At 44.7% G+C, this 27,140-nt stretch overlaps 1 protein-coding gene across 17 annotated transcripts in view; it reads right to left on the bottom strand.

Annotated features, from left to right (window-relative positions):
- Window positions 1-12,150: 12,150 nt before the first annotated feature.
- Window positions 12,151-27,140, bottom strand: part of ADGRL3 (adhesion G protein-coupled receptor L3) — a 286,653-nt gene continuing 271,663 nt past the window's right edge. For 10 of the 17 annotated variants that reach the window (XM_075709712.1, XM_075709714.1, XM_075709718.1 and 7 more), the window contains one exon: window positions 12,151-12,956. In XM_075709712.1, the coding sequence (XP_075565827.1) occupies window positions 12,151-12,956 (806 nt within the window). Of the gene's footprint in view, window positions 12,957-14,971; window positions 15,024-18,464; window positions 18,594-27,140 lie in introns of all 17 variants that reach the window. The other 7 variants (XM_075709723.1, XM_075709725.1, XM_075709726.1 and 4 more) reach the window with 5 other exon arrangements.

The following is a 27,140-nucleotide window of genomic DNA, read 5'->3' as shown; positions in this document are numbered from 1 at the left end:
AGAGAAGTCCTGTCCATGGGCCCCAGGCCTTGCAGATTGGCATTACTTGGTCCCTAGGCATCGGCTGGTGGCATCCTCCTGCCCCTCAATCCAGTGCAAAGCTGCAGCTGGTGCATGATGACACCCGCTGCATCTCAAGCCATGGTGCTCCTGCCTTTGTGCTGGCCAGTGGCTCCTTGTTGCTTTGTTAAACTTGCAGCAATGTTTCTAAGTATCGAGATATTTATGTTGACTTCAACACACTACCACTCAGATCTCCTGTATTAGGGTTGTATTATTTTTTTATGTGAAATATTGCAGCAGCTAATTGCAATTACCAGAAAGCATATACAAGAGAGCTTGTTGATTGCCAATAGACAAAGACACTTTGGAAATCTTGGATTTTTCTATAGATGAAAGCCTATAAATTTTAAAATAGAAACCACGTTATCATTTACAATTTCCGTTTGCTAACAAATTCTGCTAAACAAAATTGGTGGCTGATTAAGTAAACATTTATACATAAATAAAACAGTGAAGATCTCTTCAGTTATTGAGATGCAGCCAGTTCAGTCTCTCGTAAATAATACAGTGATGAATTCTGGTGTAACAGTGCATGATAAAGCTACCTAGCCTCAAAGTCTTAGGCAAACTAATCCATACGCATGAATCAATCAGTTCATTTAAGTCATACCAGGGTTATATAAATATCACTAAAATCAATGCCTGAAAGACGAAACAGATTAATAAGTCCTCATGCAGTACATCTAACTGGGATGCAAACCTACAGCACATAACTTCATGCCCAACGCAGCTATACAAGTAGTTTGAATAAGTGATTTTAATAGAAAACTCAGTGGCAGGCCTATAATGAGCAGGCGTGGATGAGAAAAATCTGGTGCATTATTAATTTCAGACAATGCCAAGTTCTTTTTCATAATGTACATTTTATTAATGCTCTCTGTGATAGCTTTTCATACCAGTTCATCACCAGGAGTACAGTAATTACAATGTATTAAGATTCATTCCATGCCTGAGGAGTAAGGAATTCTAGTTAAGATATGGAAAGCAGGTGAAACGTCAATCACTGTTGACTCGGGGGTGGATTAAATCAAAACTCTGCCCCAGGCAACCCAGCAGCTGGGTAGGTTTGGTAGTGGCACCTCCTGGACTCGCTCTTCAGTGAGTATCTGCCTCCCCCTCCTTGTCGGCTCGCTTCCGTGCATAACCTGTGCGCCATCGATACGGAGGCAGCGGACGGGATTCATCATTTTTATTAGGACTTGGGGTTGCTCTGGCTCATCTTTACAACCGTCACCATTAGTTACCAGGTGTCAGCCTCTTTGGGGCTGGAGAGAGAGAGAGAGGCATTGAAGGTTGTTGTAAATGCCTCCAAGAATAACTCTTCTAGACATAATAGCAAAGGTTTAAGGTGCGGAATGATGCGATGGTCCGGGGAGAGAAACTAATAGTGAGGGCTCTGATGAAAAAAACCCACCTGACCCAACACAGGAGATTTCTGCTTTCCTGGTATCTAGTGAAAAAACAGGGAATTTCTGCTTTTCTGCAATCACAGTCCCCCTTTCATCCTATGCAGCACCCCAGACCACCACAGGGTCAGGCAGCCCCAGGCTCAGGATTTAGCATTGCCCTTCAGGGCTCTGGAAACCATAAAGATGGTCTTGTCGTGACTGTGAAGGATCATGAGCTTTCAAACTTTTTGGAGGTATTTATTTTGCTTAATATACTGTCCGATTTTCAGAACATTTCTGGCACAAAGACAGAGTGGGTTGTTCATATTTTTTATTATTTTCCTCCCTGAGAAAAAAGGCTGACAGCCTTCACTGGGGAGGAAACCCGAGTCTCCCCAAGATGATGGCCACCTTGCCTGGGTACACAAGGCTGGAGAAGTGGGCAAAGGAAGAGGTGTCCCCATGTGGCAGACAAAAGCACGGTGTCTCCTGTGTGCTCGTTTGATAAAAAAAATTATGGTTTGACAAATAAATAAATCACTCAGCACTGGCAGTTGTTAAGTGTTGATGGTAACAGCAGCCCCACAGATCTGGATGACAAAGGAGGTGTTCAATTACCCAAGAGGAAAAGACCATTCCTGCATCTCACCTTGAATCACTGCAGGTGAATTACCACTCCAGATGCCCAAACCCCTTGGTGCTTTGAGGCAGCTTCCAATTTCTGTTGATCACCCACTGGCTTTTCTTTGCAAAGGTATAGGGGCTTTGCTCCCAACAGTATGCTACATGTGTGCAATAGTTGGTTTACACTGCCTGGCTTTTTAATGGGGAGGGGACATTTCCACCTTGGCACTGCTTCCTTGCAAAATGCCAGGCTGAAGAGAGACTTTTATGTCTAGAGAAAGTTATTCTGGGTAATTTTGAAAAATAGCTTGTTTTTTCTTAAGTTTGTTTTTTTCTAATTTCAATTTCTAATTCCAATCTTTTTTCTAATTTCCCTCCGCTGCATGAATCCACACAGTAGGACTCAGAGTAAATATGACATAAGTAAGCTTTGAGTTGTGAAGGATGAAGGGGAAATCCCAAAGCTCCTCTCCTGCTTCCATCAGGTACCATCCTGCAGCAGCCTGCAACCTGCAAACACCCATGCCTGAGCACAGCCCTGCTCTGCTGGAAGCGTTTGCAGATGGCGGCTCTTGTGTAGTGGCAGGTGACAGCAGATGACGGCTCAATGTGGAGCAGTGATTTATCAGCTTTCACTCAGCTAACACCGCCCCCCTGACCTGACGTGCCTTGTTCCCCGGAGAGATGCGGACAGTACTCTGTGCTCATGCTAATAAAGCTGGACCTGGCAGCATTACTTAGGACTTCTCAAATGCATTTAAGTGTATAAAGGTGAGTACAACATACACATCCATATCCTCTCTTCTTCTCTCACGGACGCAGCTACACAGACATGGGGACCTGCGCTGGCTGGCAGCCACCCAGGCAGGGCACAGTCTTGCACACGCATTTGCACACACACTGAGGAGAACTGCACATACAGGCACCAGCTGACATGAACACAGATGTCTATGCATGCCTCCATTTACCCAGCCAAACAGTTGGCCCAACACCATTAACAAGTCTTCAGGGTTTCTTTTCTTTTTTTTCCTTTTTTTTTTTTTTTTTTAAAATGAATGCTAAAAGCCTCAGGGGAACCATATCAATGGGGTTTGCATCCCTCTGGTGATTTCTGCCCATCCTCCCCCTCCCCCCCTGCACAGAGCAGCCCAAGTCCTCTGTGGACCATAGCTGAATATTTACACCAGTGGAGACAATGTACCCAGCACGTCCACCCTGTTTACATGAATGAAGGAGAAATGTCTGCTGAGTCCTCTGCCGGACGCATCTGTCGTCTTTCAGATGCCTCCTGTGCCTGCTGCGGCAGCACAGCTCAGCTGTGAGGCCCCATGCCAGCCTCCACCGGGCAGACGCCATGGTTTCCCATATATCCATCCCCAGCTGAGCTGATTGAGAAACGCTATCTTCAAGATACTAAGGCTCATTTTTTCCAAAAAATATCTCTATTTACACAAGACAATAAAATACGAGCAGCTTCCTCCCCCAAGAAGTTTTTGCCAAGTGGAGCCGCTGCTGGACGCGTGCACTGGTCCCTATTTACAAGCTACAGCTTCGCTCAACAGTACTCTGCCAGCAAGTTCAGCTTCTTCTGGCTTAAGGACTATTTCTTTGTCCCTTTTTTCCTTCCCTCATTACCTCTCCACACAGTGAGGTCTGTATTTACAACAGGGACCTAGATCCAGTGGGTTCGCCTTTATACAGCCCAGCTTGCGAGCATGGAGAGGGGCTCAGGACGGGGGGCTGAGCACTCTCAGCCATCTTTAAGTGTTTTCAAGTTGCAAAGCCAACGTTTGGAGCAGACAAAAGTAATTTCTTACTACAAAAGACATTTTTCGCCTGTTCTGCTCATCTTAAAAAAACAGCGACCGACCAAGAGGCGAGGGCACTTCCCAGGGCGCTGCATGCGCAGGCCAGTGGAAATCTCAGCCGGACTGTTTTCTCCTTAGGGGCACGAGGGTTTGCTGAGGGTTTTCATTGTGGCTAGTTTCTCCAGCCTCTCCCGTTGTGCGATCCCAAGTAAGGGATGGGTAAACCGAGGCACAGAGGAGCTGAGGCAGTGCACCGGCATGGGCTCGCTGGGGCAGGCTCATTGGGTGCCCTGGGCACTAGATGACACTGTCTTCCATGGTGACTCGCCTGAAGACTGGCTCCTGCTTGGGCGTCCTTCCGCTTTCTGTGGAAAACAAGGGGAGAGCAGGTAAAACCCCAAAGCAGAACCGTGCAGCAGCCCCCAGCTATTTTTAAGACCATTTCCACCCTGAAACAAAGCATGGGATGCTTGGGCTTGCCTCTAAAGGGAAGGCTTGCTCAGAGCAGATGAATGTATTTATGGGCCAGCATCCCATCATGAACCTCCTCCCACCCTTTTTGCTGAAGCTGGCGGTACAAGATTTGCCTGGCTTTGTCCCCACATGAGCCAGTTACTTGTTAAACGGTGTGAGGACCAGCAGCACTGGCCACTGCTGCCCACCTCTCTCCAAATGAAGGGCAATGCTGAGGTGCCTCTGCTCCTCTGGGTTTAGCCCAGCTCAAGCAACGAGAGCCCAGAGCCAAGCTGCAACCACCAGCTTGTACCAGCCCAACAGGGCTTGTCTCAGCAAACTGCATTTTTTGTGGTCTTCCCCCCTCTGCCCTTAGTAATAAATAGTCAGTATAAATGACTGCAGAGTAAACAGATTTGTTTTGCTATCAGACATTATCTGAAGGGCACTTCACATCCTGAGTGCTCTGCTTTACAGCTGCCTCTATAATCATTGCAGCCCCAGGGAAGAAAACGCCTCCTTTTACACGTTCGGGTTGGGAAGAGGCAGCTACGTGCAATTTGGGGTGAACGCATACAGGGTTTCAGCTAGAGGTTAAGATAGGCTAGATACATTCAAGAAGAATTAAGAGTTGTCCTGGAGCCATTTTCTAAGCATAAATCATTTCATCCCATCTCCCACCCACCCAAGGGCCAGCAAATCTGTGTGGCTCTGGATGGCAGTGTAGAAAATACCACAGGGAAAGTGTGAGGGGCAGATCTGGCAACTTTTCAGGCATCTCCCAGCTTGGCTATTTTGGCTGTTCTTTTGGGGTTGTTTAGAGGAGAAGGGACTTGCATCCTTTCTTTGTTGCTCAACTCTTTTTTTTTCCCAAGCAGTGCGATGCATTTTCTCCTTTTATTTCCACTGCTGCTAGCTCAGTGGGCTGCTTTGCATTGCAGCAAAAACTGCTTTCAGCTAAAAATGCTGGGGTGCACAGTGTATCTCAGGAAAATAAAAAAAATCAAAGATCCCACCTATTTAATATGAAGCACTCTTTCTGGCTGATATCAACAGCAGCTTAAGCAATGAGGCCTTTTATCCATATGTACGGATAGTAGCAACGCGAGCAAGGAGGAGGGTGAGGCAGAGATGACCAAAAGGCAGAGACGAGGCACTTGCACTGAAAGCAACTCATCAGGGAGGGACCCTCTCAAAAAAAGGGCTGCTGAGGTCCTTGGCAGTAAACCATGAAACCTTTTTTCTTTTTTTTTTTAAGGTGAGGAAACCAGGGGCTGGCCAGAGAAGTCACCCAACAGCCGCAACAAGGCTTCAGCCTGCCTCAAATTGCCCTCCCGTCGCACGCGGGCTAATCCTGCATGACCCCACACTTCTTTCCGGCTGCCTATGGAAAGTGCCTGAGAAACTCCTTTTGGCACATTTCAGCCAAAGGATGAAGCCTTGCCAGAAATTAGGGGCTTTTTTTTTAATTTCCCCCAAAGTCCATTTTCCCACCCCACCTTGCAGCTTTTGTGCAACCAAGTACTAAGAGATGCCTGGGGTGAGGTGCTGCTGCTTCCCGAGTGGAATAGCCAGAAATCCTCCACCTGGTTCATGGACCAATTGGTTTTTGACATTCACCTCTGAAAAACATTTATCAGTGCTGGTGGGACACAAAGGCTGCAGGGCTCATGCCTGCATTGAGCTTTCCTGCCATGGGGACCCGAATTAAACTCTGCCTGAGATGCCTCAGAGAGAAGTGGGAGAAGCCAGGCTGAAAACAGTTTTATTATAGCCATAATTTACCCATTGAGCGTCCTGCTGCTGGAAATAACCTTTCCAAAGTTGTAATATAAGACACAGTCGATTATAAGTGGCAGTCGGAGATACTGGGTCACCGTACAAGTATTCCCATGCACACCAGTTGAGGAGGTTGTGCAGCAGCTATGTTTGTCCCTTTTAAATTATTGTTTGGGGTTTTAATCAACACTGTCAAAATATCAAGCATTTGCTTCCAGCACATAACTGCTTTTAGCTTGGGTTTTTACATGTGTACAGCATATTTAAGGAGTAGAAATAAAAGAAAAGAAAATATGTGGAGGATGAAGAAATAAGAAGACAGCAAATAGTTAGGGTGATTTTTTTGTTGTTTTTGGCATTTTGTGGGAGAAGACTACCACCATCTATCTGTCTGGAGTACCAAATACAATAAACAGTAAGCACCTGTAAAAAGCTATTCTGATATGAAAAAGGAAGATTTCCAAGCTATCCTGCCTAGTCTCAGTATTTCAGGATTAACCATCCCTCCTGAACTGGGATGACATATAATGTGGTCTATGATCCATGCATCTCTTGGAAGAGCAAAACTGGCCCTGCACCAGCTTCCTGCGCTGGATGAAATGACTCTCAGTGCAGAGCTGGGGGTGCTGCTGCCTTCCCAAGGGTACCCCTTTAGGTGCTCTCCCCCGGCCGCACTGCTTAATGTCCCTGCTGAGGATGGCCACCACTACTGCGACCACCGCTGCCTTCCCTGGGAGCATTAATCACTGATTTTATCTGGTTTCAGATTTACGCTGCAGGATGTTCTCCATGGTGTTACCGGAGAGCCTGCAATGACATGACATTTATATAATGTTCATGAGCACAGACTATTTAAACGCTAAAATATTCATTAAATAAAATTTGCATAGAGTCTAACTGAATGCAGCAGGTAGCTAAAAATAAGGTACTTTTCTCTCTAAATGTAAAGAGGAGATCAGGGTGTGACAGACGACCAAGCCAGTGCTCTTAGGCTTTCCTGAGACAGCTTTTTAATAAGATGAGCTCTTTTTATCCCTGTTGTCTAGGCAAGTCTGCGGGGTATTATATTCTTCATAAACTAGCAAGATCAAGAGCATATGGGGGGGTGTGAGAGAGAGGCCAGCTGGCCAGAGAAGAGGGAAGGGGGATGCAGGCAATAGGGACACATACAGAGACACGCAAGGACCCCCTGGAGCTCAGCGCCTCCCACTGCCACCACCGTTTCCCCCAGCCCTCTGAAGCATCTCACTGCTCATTACCTGGGGGCAGGGAGGAAGTAAAAAGAACGGTTAACAACCACAGATTTCATAGAATTAAATGCAATCAACAGGTGGAAAGGAGCAGCACCATGATAAGTAATATTGCCTACACAGTTCCTCCAAAGTTGTGACGAATACCCGCCATCCCCAGCAACCCTCCAGCCTACATAGTCTTTCTTGGCACGTCTTTCCCCTTGTGTCTCTCCTTCACATGTTATGGGGAGACCTTTACAGTCTCTTATGGCTCTTGCAGAAAATGGGCACACATTGCCTGTTGGAGCCAAAGTGTCCTTAAGCAGTAGAAAACGATTGCTCAGTAACCTGGTGCATCAGCTTGTTACGGGGCAGTCTGCAATGGGATTACACAGGAAAAATAACCCAGTCCTGTGCAAATTAGGAGCGAGGGAAAAAAAGGGATTCACAACTTGCAAAGCATCCGAAGATGATTTCCAGGAAAATGCAAGGCATGGAGCCTCGCACTTCTCCATCCCTCTCTTCCTGCCTGCAAGCAAGGCTTTCTGAAAGGGCACCTCAAGCAAGGGATTGACATTGACAATCCTCACTACAAACATGCCTGGCAACCTGTGCCTCCCAAAGGTGGTCCCATGTTTCAGAAAGGGGGAGATCTATGTATCAGGGTGATGTTTTCGTCAGACCAAGCACTGCCAATTTGCCTCTGTTCTGTTTGGTTTTCATTGAAAGTGGAACACTTAATTGCAGTTGAGTGATGAAGGTTTAATCTTCTACTAATAAGGCAAATCTGAGGTTTTTTTTTTTAAAAAACAAAGCTAAAAAAGAAGATCCCTCCAGTACAGGGCTGATTATCCCCTTCAACGCAGCTTGCAAAGTTATGTGCCCCAAGCATAGGTATGGATTTAATACCATAATTGCTACTGCCTCTTCATCAAGCTGTGAGTTTTCTCACATCTCTGCCTTGGCTCAGCATTAAGAAATGCCTTAGAAGTTTTGTAGCTCTCCCTCCTACCCCAGGAGCATTTTAGGCACCAAGAACTTAACGCTGACTTAAGTTTCATGTGCTGCAGTCCGCACAGAAGACACCGCTACATTGACGGTCGCATAACAATTGTATCTACTGAGCTACTTATCAACAAGCAGAAACCTTCACCATGTCCATAATCAACTGACACAACAGAAGCCTTTCAAGGGGGAAAAAAACTGACAAAAATAATCCCCATCCTGTTCCCACCCCCAAACTAAATTACAGTCTTAAACCATTTTTGGCTTAATATAATTAATAATATCTATTTCCCCTCTGTTTTGTGATTCAGCTGTTTCCAAAGCTATAAGAAGCACCAGCAGTGAATTCTGTGGTGCCAGAACAGCCTGGGGATGGAAATAATCAGCTTGAAAATAAACAGCAGTTTTTTGCAATCAAAGCACTAATAGGCATGGTAGGCTGGTAGAGAGAAGCTTGAGCGAGAAGGGATAGAGAAGAGGGGAAAACCAGCCTGTCCACTGATAAATCTGAAACACACAGAAAGGCTGGGGAAGAATGATCATTTGGAGTAAAGAAAGTAAAAGATTTTCAGTAGGACACAATCATCCCATAGCAAATCCACCACTAGTTTGTTCTTGCATAGTTTCAGGCATGCTGGTAAATGCTGTGTATATCACCTGCCTCCCATTTTATCATGACAATATTTGCTATGGTGTATCTCACCCTCTACATGAATTTAATCCTGCCAGACCCATGGAAAACTTTTTTTTTTGGAGTCTAATACAGTAAAAGAGTTTTTACTTTCTCCAAAATAAGAGATACTTCAAGCATTTCAAGCCTCAGTTGACTCCATTGTGCTGCTACATGGATTGGTATGACCACGTGGGTCTGAAATGCTTGCTTTGCCTGCATACACACTGCCCAGCTCCATCGCTGCTGGCATGGAAAATAAAATGAAACAGGGAGGCAGCATCAAGAGCAAGAGCATCACCTGTGGCCAGTGGCTATTTTGCTATGATGCCAGGTGATTCCCAGTCTCCTGATAGGAAATGCTCCCTTGCTGAAACCTAGACCTGGCAAGAGGCAGAGCTGTGATCAGTGCTTGGTCAGAAATGAAGTTTCCTCCCCGAGATGTTTTGGCCTGAGTGCCTGGCTGTGGGAAGGACTCAGCAACTCAAAACAGACTGTTTTGTAGGCCACAAATACCACCAAATACCACCAATCCCTAGTTCTTCCCCTCTGACAAGCTCCTGCTGAGCAGCACTGAGCAGCATCGCCCCACGTGAGGACAACCCTGGAATGGAGTGGAGCTGCTCCACTGCTGCATTTATCCTGAAGCACTGGCAATATCTTGTCTAACACAAGCATCAAATGCCAGCTCCAAATCTTCTGGCTTTTACCCAGCTTGATGGGAGTTGGATGGAGGCAGCTTGGATGGAGGCAGCACCAGACCCCAAATGCCAAGGCATGGGAGGGCTTTGTGAAAAAACAGGTACTGAAAAATCGGTACCGAGTGTGTCCACAGGCGGTTAATTTTGCTGTCAACCTTTCTAGTCTATTTTGTGGCTTTCTATATCCTGACGATGAATCTTAATTGCCCCCAAGGGATTTGAAGGGGGAGGCTGGAGGAGAGTGGCAAAGCACCAGCTGGCCATCGGCAGTGGCCGGATGGGAAGGGTGATGCAGCTGAGGATGGCGATGGCGCTTTGCATACGCCTGGAGCAAGAAAATAAAGAGACAGCAAACAATGACCGAAGAGGCCTAACGGGGACTTGTTTTACTCTTTGACATGCTACCAGCAGTTTTTAATCTCAGAAGAACCAAAATTAAAAAAAAAAAAAAAATTAAACAAAAAATCATTACAATGATTAAAAGGTACGACACATGAAATACTATACTCGAATCATCCGCGTGTGTTGGCTAGTTATACAGTAGGCACAAAACAGACCTAGAATCACCTGCAACAAATGTCAACCAGCATTGTTCTCGCCCCTAAACAAGTACAGCTAGCCTGATATTTCTAGTCAGCCGTAGCTGTGTAACCTTTGTGCTTAAATTGCTCAGCTTAGGCCTCCTTTCTTTGGCATTGCTCACCCATGCCATATAGGAGTGGAGACTCATACTGAAGACAGTAAGGGAGAGAGGAACAACAACAACAACCAAAAAAGAGATTAATCGTACAGTACATACATACAGTATCTTCTAAATTGTGATCAGTTGTTTATTGGTTGGCAAACAAGCTTCACTTTTACAACAAATATTAGTAATGAGGTCATTCAACTGTTGAGACCGTACAAAATGGATCATAAATTAAAAAAAAAAAAAAAGAAAAAAAGAAAAAAGAAGAATTCATATTCCGTGCTGCTATTTACCTCCAGAAAGCCTATGTTACTTAAAAATCCTGACAAATAAATAAATTTCCTGTTAGGAAAAATAATGAACAGAAGACTTTTTTTTTTAAATCACCGCAAAGTACTTTTTAGCTCACTATCTGTCAATCGATTTTCTTCTTAACCACTGCAGTACAAGTGCCTAAACCGGGGCCCAGATGGAGCTGTGAAGGCCCTTTGCTTCTCCAGAGAAATGGCCGTCTCCTGTAGAAGCCCCGCTACAACTATATAAAAAACCTCTCGGCTCCTGGATGCGACCCTACGACCTGGCTGAGGGGCTGCTCGCCAAAGATGCTTTGCAGGATTATCAACACGATCGGTTGTGCACTGTCAACGGGGAAGTTTGCCCTGCTCTAGTCTGCCAAAAGGTCTGCCGGCAATATGCCAGCTGAAGAAAGTTATACAGCGAGGAAATAAAAAGACTGCTTTGGCTGAAAAGAAATGGTGATGGCATTACTAAAAATGGTCCTTAGAAAGTGATGTTTGGTTTTTTTTGCCCAGTGAGATTTTTTTTACCAGGATGGGGAGGGGCAGTGGAAGAGGCAAAACAAAATTTAAAAAAAAAAAGGAGGAGTTATGAAAAACCTTGCTCCTACTGGTAGACAAACTTACAAGACCAGCACAACAGAAAAAAGTTTGTTTTTTTTCTTTTTTTCCACTACATTAACAGGGACGCAAGTTCTGGAGGAACAGAAAGCAGACTATATGTGCAATGCTAGTATCTGTACATTACATAGAAATTGTTCGCTTCTCTTTTTCTGCCATTAGTTTTTATCATCCGTTAATACAGCAAAACGTAAAATATGCTTTTAGCACAGAATTCTAGGATTCCCTTCCATCTCATTAAATTTGTTTTTGTTTTGTTTACTCCTGCAGCAAAGGGCGCTGCAGTGAAACCAAGTTGTGAGTGACCAAAACCCATGACGTGATCTGGATTGGTAAGAAAGAGTTTTGCTAGCTTGTTTTTGTGCAGCGGTCCCACCTAGATGCGTCATTGCTACTAGTTTCAAATGCACATTTTTGGCCTTTTATTTTTTTTTCTTTGCTTTTTTTGTTGGGTTTTTTTTTTTTCCCCTCTTAAATCAGGTCCTTGGTATTAAGAGCAACACAGCATCAAGGATTGTTTAAACAAACACGGCATAACTTGAGAAGGCCACGAAGTGTGCCGTTATCTATCTCTTTCATTAACATAATGAAGTCTGTCTGGAGGGAAGGAGGATGGGGGAGAAGGGGGGGGGGCAGCAGTTACTGTCCTCTCCGGGCCGGCCTAAAAATTCCAGTAAAAAAAGTCTGAGAGTTTCCTTTCGAACAGCATGAAGATTTAGGAGTACACACAATATTACCACTGTTTGGATTAACTCAGAACAGTAAACCGAGCATTACGGAGGGGCTTTTCGTTGTCTCTTTGCTTAAATTTTGCTGAATCTTCTATAGACTAGTGACCAAGTGAGCGGGTCCTTTTGCATTGCCGTCCGGGGAGGTTCCCTCTTTGTTTGGGGGGACTATAAAACCATCGCTGCTGCCTCGACCTAGCTGGTAGTAAGTGTGTAGCTGATGGACGTGGTTCCTGGAGCCGAGGTTGGGCATGCTTTTGTAGTAAACATCGTCGGCATCGCCACTGCCGCTTTTGGACGGCGGGGGATCGGTCTGGGTGCTGGCGGTGACGCTTTCTGTCATGGGCATGCCAGCCAGCGTGGGCATACTGGTGTAGAGAGAATCCCTGTTGGGTGACTGGAGATCGTCTGTGTGCTCGTTGGTCAGCAAGGGGAAAAAGCTCTCACTGTTGTCTTGCGGGATGCGCCGCCGGCTATAGAGGTGGGGCTGGTGGTTGTCCGCTGAGTACACCCGGGGGGGCAGCAGCGGGGCGTCCGACTCCTCGTGGATGAGCTCCAGGCCCAGGCTCTCCTCATGGGTGAAGGAGGTGGCATCGTCCAGCACGATGGCGTCGTCCTCACTCCCGCCGCCCACGCTGTTGACGAGTTTGTTCATCAGGTTGCGGCTCTGCTCACTGGAGCGCTCGTGGTTGTTCAGGTAGGAAGGGATGTAGTTGGAGGTGAGTTCCTTCAGGATCTTTTTCTCGAGGGCGTTCTCGGTGTGGTTGTACCCGCGGTCAAGGATTTGCACGCAGTTGCTGAGGTATTCGCTGCTGGCGATGCTGTAGCTGTTGCCGTGATTACCATTCAGTGGTAGAGTATCCGTGACACTTGTATCCCTGGCATTGTTCAGAAGCCCCTCTGAAAAACATTACACAAGAGAGGGTGACTTGTACAAACAGGACACTCACGCGGGATGTGCACACTCAAACCCCCTTCCTAGGCTGCCGCTGCTGCTGGGCCTCAGCAGTGAGAAGAGCGTCGCGGCCAAAACAGGAGGGCGCAGCTCCAGCTAACCGGCTTAAGGTCTTCCCACTGAAAAAATGGAAAGCGCCGTCAAGTATGTGACTTGATGTGGCAATAGCCGGCGGGAAGGAATAACCTCTCCTGGCCAGTACCTCCTAAATCTCTTGCGCTTTGCTCTATATTCCCAGGGGAGCCGAGAAACAGGTGACCCTGGGCTGGTCCCAATTGCCCTGGCTCCAGGTGCTTTGGAGGAAGGAGGCAATTCCCCCCAGATGAGGGAAAAGTATTCGCAGCCCAGGTTAATCATTACCCAAACTTTGTTTGGGAGTGTATCCTTCCTAGAGGAAAAAAATAAATCCGCTCTCCCCTTTTGCTGGGCAGGCTGCCAGGGGAAAGGCATAAGGCCTGAATGGCGGGATTTGGGGATTAGCAAGGCAGAGGCACAAAGTGCTTCCTGGCCCAGGCTTTTTTGGAACAAAGCTAAATGCCCTACCTCTCCCGCACAAGGGCACAACCAAAATTATTTACTCCACACTGGCTGGGCGGGGATTTTCTAATACAGTTGATGTTGGAGGCAGCTGCTGTGGGGTCTTGCGAAGCCTTTAAAAATAGCTCCCATTTCACTTGCAAAGTTAAAGCAGAGGGTTCAGTGGAAGGTAGAGCAAGTACCATCACTGCCATGGTATGGTGGGGTCGGGGGAACCGGCGGGGGGTAACGGGGTCTCAGAGTGCCCCCCAACTAACTGCCTATCGCATCTCCATAGGTGTCTCAACACTGTCAATGTAAGGCTCTTTCCCAACACGCTATGGGAGATGGCAAGGAAGCGCTTTAAGAGCAACACAGCATGAGTGGGCAAGGCAGAAGAAAATCAGGCCCAGGAGTTAAGCCGCCACGCTTTCTTTTTTGGGATTACTGGCCTCCTTGGAAGGAGTGCAGGTGTGAGGATGCATGAAATAATGTATCGACCTTTCAGCTAAGGGCTTCGAACATTGCCAAAAAATGGCAAGCAACTCCCAGCAAGCCGTGGTGGATTAGAGGAGCTGTTAGCTGACAATTTCAGATGAACAGTTGCTCATACCATGCTTGGTACATGGCACGTGTACCTTCCGAAAATACAGGATTTGGTCTATATCTGCGATGGAGTAGTTGCTGCATGTCAAGGGCTGGAAAGCACTACTGCAGGCTTTCTTCTTGTTTTTGAGTGAAATTCCCCAAATGTGTCAGTCACCTTTTAGGTTTCTGAAGCTTAGAGGATGCTGCTGTATCCCAGGTTTCCCAACAAACAAGGGAGCTATACCAAAAAATCAACTAGCCATCACAGACATAGAGCAAAGCCGTTGATTTTCATGGTGGAAACTCTCCAACTGAGTCACAATGCTTGGGGAAAAATGAAAAGTGAGCATTTTGCAGGGAGGACTGTATGTAATGGGTGATGGGTGCAACTGCATCTGTCTGATGGTCATGTTGAGTAACGTATGCATTGAGGCACTGAGCACTGCGCTTCTGCTGCCAATGCATAGAGCTGGGGTTTGGTGGGGAAATAAAATGGAGGCATTGCAGGTGAGAACAGAGTGGGGTCTGCAATGAAACACGCTGTACAAAAATGCCATGACCTTGCAAATAAAAACATGAAGTTTAAAAAAATTATATGCACAGTTATATGAGAAACTATGCTGGGTAAACAATACCACAAAAATGAGAAATAAACGAAGAAAACATCATCTAATCTCATCTATATATATATGTACACATACATATATATATACACACAGACATACGTACACACGCATACACGTATATATACATATGTATATTCATATTCTTTTGATTTCAAAACTGTGAGATGAATTTCCTTTATTAACTACATCATCTATATGTGATGCAATAAAAGTGAACTAAAAAAAATTACATTTGATATGCAATGTTTAGCTTTACTCCCATACTTGTCTCTCTGTAGGGCTCTAAACGACAGCATGAAGAAAAGGAAAGAAAAAACAACAAGTAAGCTTACAGCGACAGTAGGAGAAACATGAGTAAAAAGCAAATTGATGATATGCAGAAAAGAGAGTTAACAGAAATAATTTCCACTGCCCAGAATACATGAATTTGTTACATGGTTTATTTCAGGTTAAAGATATTGACATTTTAGACAGAAAAATTATTTTACGCGCAATATTCAATAGACTACATTATTTAAAATAGACTACATTTATTAAAAAAAATCACATTTAAAACGTTTTCCAATGCCACTATAAAACGTTCAGCGTGCAACACAAATCAAGAAGTAATGCCTGGAAATTTAAGAAAAGTCTAAAGCTGGTAACGGTCATGCTTGAAAAGACAGGCACTGTCAATGTCACTTCCAAAGTCCTAAAATGAATGGCTTTACTTACTGTTAGTTATAATAACCCCTGGCAGTTGAAACCGAAATCCATTTCCTTGCTAAAAATGTTTTGCCGTCCATCCTTTGCAACAGTGCTTTGTAAGAGTATGACTTTGCTCATCACGGGGCTGCTGGCATTTTACAAACTTTGGTAAGTCTGCTCTTTTTTTAACCGAACACATGGCAAACTACATGGACTTTGCAAAAAAATGTAAGGGGAACGGTAGTTTGAATAATGGCATCGCTAAATGAAGCTATTGAGAAGAAAGGGTTAAAACAAGAAGAGCCAGAGATGAAAATGAAGAGCCAGTGATAACTCTCAGCCTCCCACTTTGCAACGGTCTGTGGCACGCTGGGGTTTAACCAGAGCTCATTAACAGGATTGCCGCCTTCTCTTAAAATTAATTCTCATGAAAGCAGATAGGCCATTTTGAGAAACTCCTGCGTCCGAGAGACCGAGACAGGGTATGTCCGTCAGCTGCCAATGGTGGTGAGTGCTCAGCACGTGCTGCGGAGTGCCAGACCCCTCACCTACCATTTCTTCCTTCCTCTATGCTCTGTGTCCCATAAAGGAATTGCTTTCACCACTGGGAAATGGGACTTTGGCTGTTCACAGTCTGATTCCCCACCTCTTTCCAAGGGTTTTTTTTAGGGCTCCCAGCCCTTCATGAGTCTCTACCGCAGATGGGGCAGCTTCGGCTTGAGCAGAGAGTGTATTTTAAAACAGGTAACTGGGGAGGGGGAAAGGAAGGCGTGGAACGGATCAGGCCCCAGGTTTCTTATAGCGTCCTGTCCCTGTCAATGGCCAGCACCAGAAGTGATAGATGAAGGTGCAAAAAAATCGTAGCCTTAGTGATGTGGAATGAGTTAGTTGGATGTTAGCTAGCAATGCCCTCACCGCATGCTGATCCCAGCCAAGGCACACCCAGAGATGGTGACAGCATCTACTTTTACAATGCACTATCGTTGCTTTCGTGTGCCTGCTGGTACAGCATCCTGAAATCCCAAAGAACTGCTGAGGCCTGGTTGGTTTTGCTAACCTTCATTTCTGCTGTGGGATCTCCTAATATTCACAGTTTGAACTTGTCCAGGGATGGTAATCTGTTTGAAAAGCAATAGCTATATCAGTTCTACGGTCATTAATTAAGTTGCAGCCTCCTGAAAAGAATGGGTTGGGTTCTGCTCCCTCTGAAGTCAATGGCAAAGCTCCAGGGGCTTAAACGGGATCAGTACTGGTCCCACTCTCTTCCTTCATCTCCCACAGATGAAGCCTGGGTAGGTTTCTCTGTTATCCATCTGGCTGTGTTGAACTGAATAGCGCTTGCAAATCAATTACACTATTTTTGTGGAATAAAATGGTGTTAGCTCAGGTAACTGTATCAGAATCTAGTCTTAAAAATTAGAAGAACACAAGATTATTAAAATGCACGTAAAACCTTTTTGTCACGTTTCTGCCCAAATCACATGGGTTCACTGGAGGCACCCAGACCTGAACATCAAGATTTCTCTTAAGCCAAATGCTGACCCAGCATTACCTGCTGCCACTTGATTTAGAAGTCCCCCAAACCTCAATGTTATTGTGCAAGAAACTATACAGAACATCAAAGCTTATTTCAACATTTGTGGTACACTGAAGTTCTTAAAATTCAGAGCATTTCATGTTTAACAGCAGCCCTTTTTTAAAAAGCGTTCATGGAAGCAAATTTATTGCACAAAGTTAGCATAGTTTACAAAATTGATGAACAGCAAAAATGTCAAACACGTGTGCTTTCCTTGTGCTTTGAATGAAAATACCCTAGCGATACAGTTCAATATCTATTTCTATTTTAAACAATACGCTGCCATACAGTACAAAGGGGGTTTTCCTGCTTGCATTACAACCATCATTATTTTCCCTTCATTAGAGATCCTTTACTGGAAATGGATGTCTTCACTGGGAGAGGAGAGCTGACAGAGTGCTGACATACTTGCGCTTGAATATAGTGTTACTCTGTAATGATTCAGCCACCTTGCAAGCAAGCCAAAAAAAAAAAAAAAATCCCATGGAAGTGGCAGAGCAGCATGGAGCCACTAACAGACAGGAGCTGGCAGAGCTCCACACTCCCCAGCTCCTCCTCAGGTCCTGCTTAAACGCAACTGCCTCTCCCTCAATGGAAGCATCAGGACATCAGCTTACAAACACGGTCCCTTCCCACAGCCGGAGCAGAGACAAACACATAGGTGACAAGAGAGTGATTTCTACAGCGGAAACCTCCGTTAGGTACAACTGACTCTACCTGTTTATTTTCATTGCCAAAAGGAGAATATGCAAGAGCTTCTAGTTTCCCTATACCTTTTTCTAGTCTTTTTTTTTTTTTCTTTCTAATAGCACATATAAAATGTATTAATGCAAACGGCAAAACATTTCTTACAATATCTAAGCTCTGTGCTTTGGAGCTGACCTATGCTCCTCACTTCAGCTGTCATTTTTCTTAGAGATCAAGGGCAGTTTTCCTTTATTTTGCATTTTTTTTCCTGACTAAGCCAGTGCACTGCTGACCACATTTCTCTACGCCATTTGAAACACGAGCAGGTTTGGTGGCAAAGGCCATTTTAGCTTCACTTACCTTCAAAGGTGTTCCTGTTTCTGAAATGAATGGTTTAACAAGGAAATGTGCTGACAACATAAGAAAGGAATGGATACGACTGACAAAATACACACACAAGACCAAAACAATACAAAAGTGAGGGGATTGAAAAGAAAATCAAAATCAAAATCACTATGAATGTTTTGAGTAGAACTGACGAGGGTCTCTCAAAGTGAATTTGATTGCTCATGGAAAAAAAGCCTCTGGAAAATGGAAAGATGCACTGAAATGAAAGGAAGGGGATCTTTTTTTTTGTACCCAGTTCCAAAAAAACAAAGTGTGTGTGCGTGTGGAGAAAAAAAAAAGGAAGGAAAAAAAGAAAGAAATGGGCCAAAGTAAGCCACAGAAAATGGAATTCTCACTAGAAAAATTAGAGAGAAACTCCAGCACACCTTGTGCGTTGTACATGCTGACAGAAGGGTTGTTATAGACCGCCGATTCCCCGAGCAATGTATTATAAGGGTTGTTAGTGCCATGAGGACGAAGCAGAGCATTGGTTATAAGATGATTAGCCATGGCTCCTGGAGCAGCCCGATAGAAAGACAGAGAAAAAAAAAAAAACAAAAAAGGTCAATCAGGCAAATGTGGTATTAAAAAAAAGGGAAAAAGAACATTCAGAATGACAACAGTTGAAATAGTCCTGATTACAAGCAGCCAGCTAATTAGACTCGGAAAACTGTATGCCACTAAAGCAGAACAGATGTTACTGACGATGCACAAATTCAAACCAATGCAAAAGAAAATGTATCAGAAAGCAGATAAGCTACATTTATGGTGGTTCCCCAGTTGCTCGGAGTGTAAGCAAGGCTATGCCCACATGCTTGCTACAAAGAAAGAAAGGAAGATGGCAGCCTACAGAATGTGAGGGGAAAAACTCTCCAGAAAGTGCCAGATGAATAAAAAGAAATATATAATGACTAACAGAAAACAGCACATTCAACTCCCACTATGGGCTAGGATTGCTTTTACCGGTCCTTCACAACACATCTAAAATCAAAATAGCAGAATTAAAAAGAAAGGATGGAGAATGCAGCCTTTCTGAAGGCTCTTGGCACTTATCAGAAAGCAGCTGTTTCTCCTGTCTAAGAGGGCGAGTTTCACTTCAGCTACAGCTCTGGTACCACCGTCAAGCACATCCACAACCACCCAAATCCACCCTTCAAGGCGAGAGCACCACAGCTCCATCAGGCATTTCTGCGAGAGCAGCCACGGAGACGCAGGTTTCAAGGCTCTCTGTTTGCCCCACTCCCGGACCTCTTTGCTGTCGTTTGCAAGCACTCAGCCAGCAGTTGTCCTCCCGCTTTGGTTAATCCCTTGGAGTTGCAGCCTCTGGACCTGTGCTTTTCAGGATCATCATGGCTTGGCAGGTGGCTGCCAAGACCTACCTTGATTCCTATCACAAGCATCAACCCATGAAGCAAAGCCTTCCTCTCCACCTTTTAGCTGACCTACAGGACCCATTAAGCCCTTGCTCTGAATCTCCTCTGGGATCCAAAGAGATGACCGACTCAAAAACTTGCCCCCAGGGCCATTCCCACTGTCATTGGTAGAGACCTAGAGCAGAAATACTCAAGGACGCACCATGGTTAGTCCAGGACTACACTGTTAAGACAAAACCTTTCCACCAAGAAAGTAAGTCTTTGGTGGGGCATCTAGAGCTAGCCAGGAGAAGGCTGTCAGAGGGCTCAGGTTACCTGGCTGTCACCAACACCTGATAGACCCAACCCAAACAAGTGACCAAAAAGCCAATCCCCAAACCCAGCAACCCTGGCAGGGATGCCTTTGTCAATGGCTTGGGCATGGAGACCCCATTTGCCTCTTTTAGGGGTGGAGGTGGCCCCACGGCATGGCGGAGGCAGTCTTTGTGAGGCATGTGGGGTGCTGGGTACAATCTCTTCTCTGCAACTCTACCTGATTTTTCTTTTCTTTCTTTTTTTTTTTTTGGATGGGGTTGCTGAGGATATATAAGCCCCAAGAGCCTCTGACTGGCCCTTAGCAGCAAGCTCTCTGAAAGCTCACACCTACTAATTATTTAAAAAAAAAGCAAAAAAATGGCCAAACGTAAGGCTAGGTGGAGGCCTCCAGAACTGCCTCCTGTGGTGCTTGTATACTGGCCTGGCTCCATTTTCCCAGGACAGTGTTTCTCTGTGTCTGTGCAGGTAGAAGAGAGAGCAGACTGCTCTCCTGCCTCTCCCTCATCCTTCCCCAGCCCTTCCCAGCCCCAGGCATATGGCGTTAGCAGATCACTTAATCGGTCTTTTGAGCACAGGACAAAGTAGAAGGCGGCGCTGTATGGGTGCTACATGCCAGGGAGGCTCCTCGACACATGCAGCTGGAAAAAAAAAGACTTGTTTTCTCTCACCTGATATTTTTGGCTATGCTGATGGAAAGCAAGATGAGCTGCTGTGTTTGGAAATAAGGAAACAAAGCTGTCTCCTGTAAGAAAACATTATATGAACGCTTAACTAAGCAACCTTGAATGTAACTAACAGGTAAATGAGTTAATTTGATCTTTCTGGTAATGTATTTTCCATCAATCTCATGTACATCTGGGATGAGGGACTGTATGAACCACTTCCCTGCTTGTACTAGTTTTATACCAGCGTAAGTACTAAGTCCTTTAAAATTGTTTCTGCTTTCATCCCACTTTTAATCAAGCGGGGCCATAAAAGATTCAAAAAGGGACTCACTTTTATACAGGTAATGGGAATGTCCAGAGTTAATGCCAGCCATAAATTCAGAAGTGATGTAATCATCCCATTTAAGATTTAACCCAATCTCCAACTTGGTCCCTATGAGATTTGATACAGAGAAGAATACACCTACCATGTACTTTTGAATGCTTTATCTTGAGGCGTCTTTAAATGGCAACTGCCAGAAAGAGCATCTCACTTGATACATCCCCATCTGATCTCATCTAGCAATCCCTAGTAGGTGGGAACAAGCTGATCCTGCCAGGGCTGGGCAGGTCAAGCTGTTTCCCACTGGGGATTCTCTTGCGCATGACAAGAGAGGAGAAGGGACCAATCTGTGTCAGCACTTAACACTTTGCTCACCTACATTGGCCGGGGTGGTGGGCTCTGAAGGAAGCCTGGCTCTTTCAGGCTGTTACAAACTAGATAGTTTCTGGCAACTTATGCAGATACATGATTCTGACTATAAACTTGGCAAAAACTTGAAAATACAGAATAAGTAATTTTTGCTCTCTTGGGTGTGTAAAAGAAGGGGCTTTGTGCATCAAAACAGCCACCCATTCCTGTATGCAGCTACTAAGCGAAAATACTGCATCTTTTGCCTCCCTCTCCCTTGATTGCTGAGGGTGTTAAGATTTTTTAATTTACTGATCAAAATTTCTCTTCTGATGGCAGTGCTGAGTAATTTTCCTGATGCAAATCCAAACCAAACCCATTGCTAACATGCTCAGCTACCTTTCAATACTTTCACAAACCCAACTGGGCCCTAAGCACTCTGCAGCATGTTCCCGTCACGGTGGGCTGGCCACAGCAAACTTCACACTCTCTGCAGGTCACAGTAAATGTAACCTTTGACATCTTAAAAACAAAATGATATGTACCTTGTATTCATTAATTTGGGGTCTTGTTTCTCCCTAACTGCTTTAGAGCTGCAACATTCCCAGCCTCAAAGGATGCTGAGAGAGGACTGCATTCAGGCTCCAAAGAACCTACAGTTAAAGCTTTAGATAAAACAATAATACACCAAACAAATCCCCATTATTGGGTTTCTCCTCCCCTGGAGGGAGAAAGAAAAAAGTAACACCAGCCATACATTTTTAAGTATCATCTTGCCTTTTTCATAACACTTTATCATTGCTATAGCAACCAACGGGGCTATTAGGACGAGCAGATTAGGTCTGCAGACAGGCATGAGCAGAAGGAGCAGGTAGACTACCAAACTATGACCGCTGTTTGCATGAAAATGGCCTTGGTAATAAACAGCCAACAAAATCCCAATAGAGCAAGCATGGGATCAAAGCAGCATGCTCTCCCAAAATACCACGAGAGAAAGCAAAGAGGCTTATCCTGCAGCCCCACGTGTGCATAGCAAAGTCCGGGTGCCAGGGCTGCGATTGCAAAGGTCAATGTGTGTCCGGGGACCCAAAAAGCAGAAAGAGCAGGGCTGCGGGTGCCCGTTGACTGCCCTGAATCTCCTTCCTGGCAGAGTGCTCTCAGGACGTGACCCTCGGCAGCTGTCTGGCTCGGTGTTGGCGATGTGCCTAACATCCTCAGCAAGCAGCAGTTGTTCATCATTTATTTTTATTTATTCACTTATGGCTGGATCTTTGTCTCTCAGCATCTGTGGCGTGACACTGATTTCTCCCAGCAAATCCCACAGCCCTGTGTCACCCTTGCTTCCCTACATTTCAGCAATAATATTCCCTAAACAAATGCCTTCTTTGCTATCTCCTGAAGTGCCTGAGCCTAGCACACAGCCACCACTCTTTATTTGCTTTGACTGCCTTCAACTGAGCTGTGTTGAAACACCTTCAGTTCTGCTAGTCGAAGATACCCTGCTGAAAGCAAATGCACTCCATTTCCAAACCCCTATCGTGCTGTGTACATGTGGGAGCATGAATTTGGGGCTGGAAAAAAGATAGGACTTCAAACCCACAGGTTCACCTGGGCATCTTGTTCAGTGCGGTAAGATCATCACAACCAGAAAACATATTTAACAGCAGAACAGAACTCACACCTCTACAGAAGTATTCCCTACGACCACACCAGCATAACTACAGTCCCAAGTCTCCTTGTTTCCACTGATATTCAACCAAAGATTAAAGTTCAGTGCAAACACAGCTACCAGGCCAGCTCTGACATCCAAAATGACATTCAAATTCAGGTTTCTGGCACTGCCAGTGCTCAGTTCAAGGTTTCCTGATGCTGGATTTCCTCAAGTGAAGGATTTACAGACTGTGATCATGAGGAGAAAGGAATGATGCTCTCACAGAAGGCAAGTATTAGATGGGTAACACACAGATACTCCCGTCCCTCTCACAGCACTGGGGATCCTCGCGATCCAAATACCGAAGGTCCAGCCTTTCTTACTGGGTTTATAAGGCTATGAGAAGGCATAGCCTGTGCTCAGGGTGCAGGAGGAGATCTGGAGGGTTGCACTTTTGACTTGCAAACTGAGAAAATCTCATAGGGAAACCAACCAGGACAAAGAAAACAAAAATCCTGCAATTTTTACCATCGCTGTAACCACACACAGAGGATTCCGATAGCTACAGTTAGCTGCTTTGTGTGCCTATCAAAGTAGGTATTATTTTAATGACAGTATGCAATGAAATGGTACTTTCTTCTTCCCTTTCTAAGACAGAAATTGATGTCCTTGATGCAGGACAACACTGAACATAGAAATAATTTTTTGGAACAGTTTGGTATTATGACTGTAAGGGAAAACTGCACCTTGTTAAACACAAGTATGATTTATCCACTCACTGAAAGCAAAGGATGAAAATTATGCTGACAAGCACATATTGCCAGACTCTAGCCTGCATCATTCAGGAACAAAATTCAAATTATTTCTTGTGGGCAGCTGGCTGACAAAGCCACAAAAAGACATTTAGGTTAACTTGAATCATCTACATGGTCTACCCAACAGGAAGGGAAATGGATCCAACTGGTCCTCCAGACTTTCTGAAAAATAATGTAATTCAGCATGGCTCTACCAGGCTGAAACAGCTCGAGCAGCATTGCTTTAGCTGGGATCACCCATCCACAAGGTAACACTGCCCTTGTGTATCTTCTTTGGCTTTGGGTCTTTTCAATTGCATGCCAAAATCAGCTCTGTCCTTGCCACGTGCATTTTAGCAGGGTGGAAACTCACTGCAGATGAGCGGATTTCCCCCACCGCCCAGCAGACGTGCCAGAAGTGCAGTTTTGCTGAGATGGAAGACCAAACCAGTTAACAAACTTCATTGGATGAACTAGTGAATCAGCTGAATGCTTCAAAAATGTCCATACAAAAATCAGTATTTTCTGAATGAAATGTTTTCACTTTTTGTTCCAAAAGAGTGATTTGTATGAAAGCTGAGTTTGACTTTTTCATACGATGTCATCTTTTCATTAGAGTAGAAACAAAAATAAATAGTTTAGAAAAAGCACATCTGAGTAGTAACAAAATGTTTCACTGCCTCTGACCCAGCAGTCCCAAAATGTAGTTTTTCTTGGGCTTTTTTTTGTTTGTTTTCAGAAGAAAGAAACAATAACAAAAGCATGTACTGCTGTGTTTTCGGTCAACCTTAATCTTTCTGTTTTCTCCCCATTTTGCCAACCATGTAGTTCCCTTCCTGCAGGGCTAGGGCACAGTGCTGTACTCCTGCCTGCCCTGCCTCCTGAAGTACCCAACTTATCTTGCTGTTCACAGCCACCATAAATCAAGTCCCTCAACTTCTTGCACTTCACATACTTGACTTCAGACCACCCTGCAGAGTCAAGCGACAGCCAGAGAGAACATGGACCATTCCCTGAAGGTACTTTAGTGCCTGAGCTATCAGGGAGCACAGTTTAGCCTGGACACCAACAATACAGTTAGAGATGAATCCTCTCCTAAGTGTCCATTAAAAAAACCCCACAACATATGCTGCCTTACCCTAACCATAGTAAATAATTGTTCTCCTTAACTCGAATGTTACCGAAATAGCCTCTCTGCTATAAAGTTTGTAAATTCTGGCTGGTTCTGTACATCACTTACCATTAACTTACTTATTCCACTTTACTCCCAGGGAAAGAAAATACATTCAAAGCATGTTTTTAGGAGTTAAAGCTCTAGTCTTCTTTGTGACTTTCCTTACCAGCTTTAGTGGTGTCCTTTTCTGTGTTACAGGCAAAGTTTTCAAGTATTTAAAGAATCCTGGTCTTCCACATGTTCACTTGCAATTTATTCCAACAATGAATGCAATTATGAAAAGTGAAATCACACATATTTGCTGGAGGACAACAGGTATTTTTCCTAGTTCCCTCCAACAAATGCTCTGACGTTTAGATTTATTGAGCTGTGTTCTTATAATAGCCAACAGGATTCAGTTAATAAACTTCAATAAACCTCCCTATTAAATTTCTCTCAAATAGGTTTGTTGTCACTTGCAGCATCTAATCTATTCATTGAGAAGCTATTAATACTGACTGCAGTGAAATGGAGTTTCAGCAAATGAGGTTGTTAAGCTCTGGGCCATCTTCTGCCAAATGAAACATCCTGTGCTTTTACGCAGAGATAGGGGAGGGAAGGTATATCTTTGCCCCTTTTTTCCTTCCTTTCTTCTGCAATGATTTCAGATGACAAACCTCTGCTGGATTATAATCCGCAGGCCATGTTCGAAACACATAGCTAGTCTACATCAATTTATAAATATTTGCCCACTTGCTGATTCCTTCTCAACTGCCTGGAGCAGAAAAGTCCAAGGATGAGACATTTCTTTTTACCACTGTTACCCCTTCCAAGGTTTTATACATCATTGTACCTCGCCTATACAAAAATGCATTATCCCTAATTGTTCCTGCTTATGCTTATTTCTCACTAGAGCTGAGCTCTTACCAAAGACGTGTGGTGAGCCCTGCCTATGGTGGAAATTGGACCATACTTAATAGGAATCTATATAAGCAGCCATGCTTTCTTCCTTCCTCCCTCACAGCCATCATATTAAGATTGCTCTGCAGCAATACTCTGCTGGATCTAATACTCCCCAAAGCCTGCTCTGATTTCAGAAATTGCCTTGCCCTTACTTTTCCTCTTTAAATCTGATCCACCTAATGACTGAACTTCCAATTATATGGCTGTCAATCCTAAAATCAAAGCCAGTTCATAATATCTCCCAAAGGAAGAATGTCACGTCACTCACTGAAATCACTGCAACAAATCTCAGCTAACTCAGTCCCAGGCAGCAGAGAGGCAAAATAAACCAGAAGACAATCGACAGTGGGATTCATTTTGCACGTAGGCAGAAATAGGAGTTAAATTCCCTAAGTTTTGATCCTCGATGCAGAAAATCACAGCTTTCCTGGCATAAAATGTATGGCTGATTGGGAAAAAAAAAAAAAAAAAGAGGAAGAATGAAAAAAACAATGAAGGCAATTTGCTAGTCGAACAGGATGCTGAGTTTCCCTTACAAACAGAAAATACTCCTCTGCTGTCATCCACCTGGAATTTTTCTCTTCTTCATATGCGATTATCAGGGTGGGTCATTTTGAGGCCAGATGCTGACATTTAGCCAAACCAACAGTTGCTTAACAGGGTTGCAGAGATTTATGGCTTGCAAACAGCAAACCCGCCCAGCTGATTCCGTGCCACTGCATGTGGACTACTCCCTCCAAATATGTGCTCCATCTGGGCTATGGGCCCCACGCAGGGGTATCCATAGGGTCAGGGGAGGATGTGTGTAGTCTGTAAGGGTTACAAGAGAGAACTGAAGAAGCAGAAGGGCACAGGGGATGAAACCAAAGAGCTTCATCAGGAAAAAGCTAGTGGTGGTGAGATGGGGAGGTAAAGGAACAGCCTCCTACACCAGGTAAAATGGAAATTTCAAAGTCCTGATATAAATTGAGCATGCTGTTTCTTTTGCAGGCTCTCCCCGGTGTTGTGAGCACTGCTACAAGTATCCATAGTGCTGGGATAGCAAGCACTCTTGAACACCAGTCTCCCTGGTGTAGAGCAGAAGCCACAGTGCTTGAGAAACTGGCTGGACGAGATGCTAGAAAACAGCCTGGAGGCTTGCTCTGGATTAGCAGAGAAATGCTGCCAGGGACTTTGACCCTGCTTCTTGCCCCTTGATTTCCAAACAGCCAGGGGACACTTACACACCTCCAAAAATCATTACCCCCTTCTCAAGCAGCATCCTGGACCAAAAAGGAATAGAAACTGGCCTTCTAATAGTACTCCAGAGGTGGGAGGAGAGTGGAATTGCTGTTGCCATTTGGGGCTAAACAGAGGCCTCCAGGCTCCAGGACTTATGAATCCCTTGAAACAAAAACTAGATTTCCCAGGACTCAGGGCTTTGCTAGCCAGTGAGAAGGGAGATGCTTGAGGGCAAGGATCACTGCATCCCTCAGGTT

This window comes from Pelecanus crispus, chromosome 4, assembly GCF_030463565.1.
Source record: "Pelecanus crispus isolate bPelCri1 chromosome 4, bPelCri1.pri, whole genome shotgun sequence".
NCBI classification, from domain to species: Eukaryota; Metazoa; Chordata; class Aves; order Pelecaniformes; family Pelecanidae; genus Pelecanus; species Pelecanus crispus.
The sequence above is the reverse complement of the archived record's forward strand: the minus strand, read 5'-3'. Positions and strand labels throughout refer to the sequence as shown.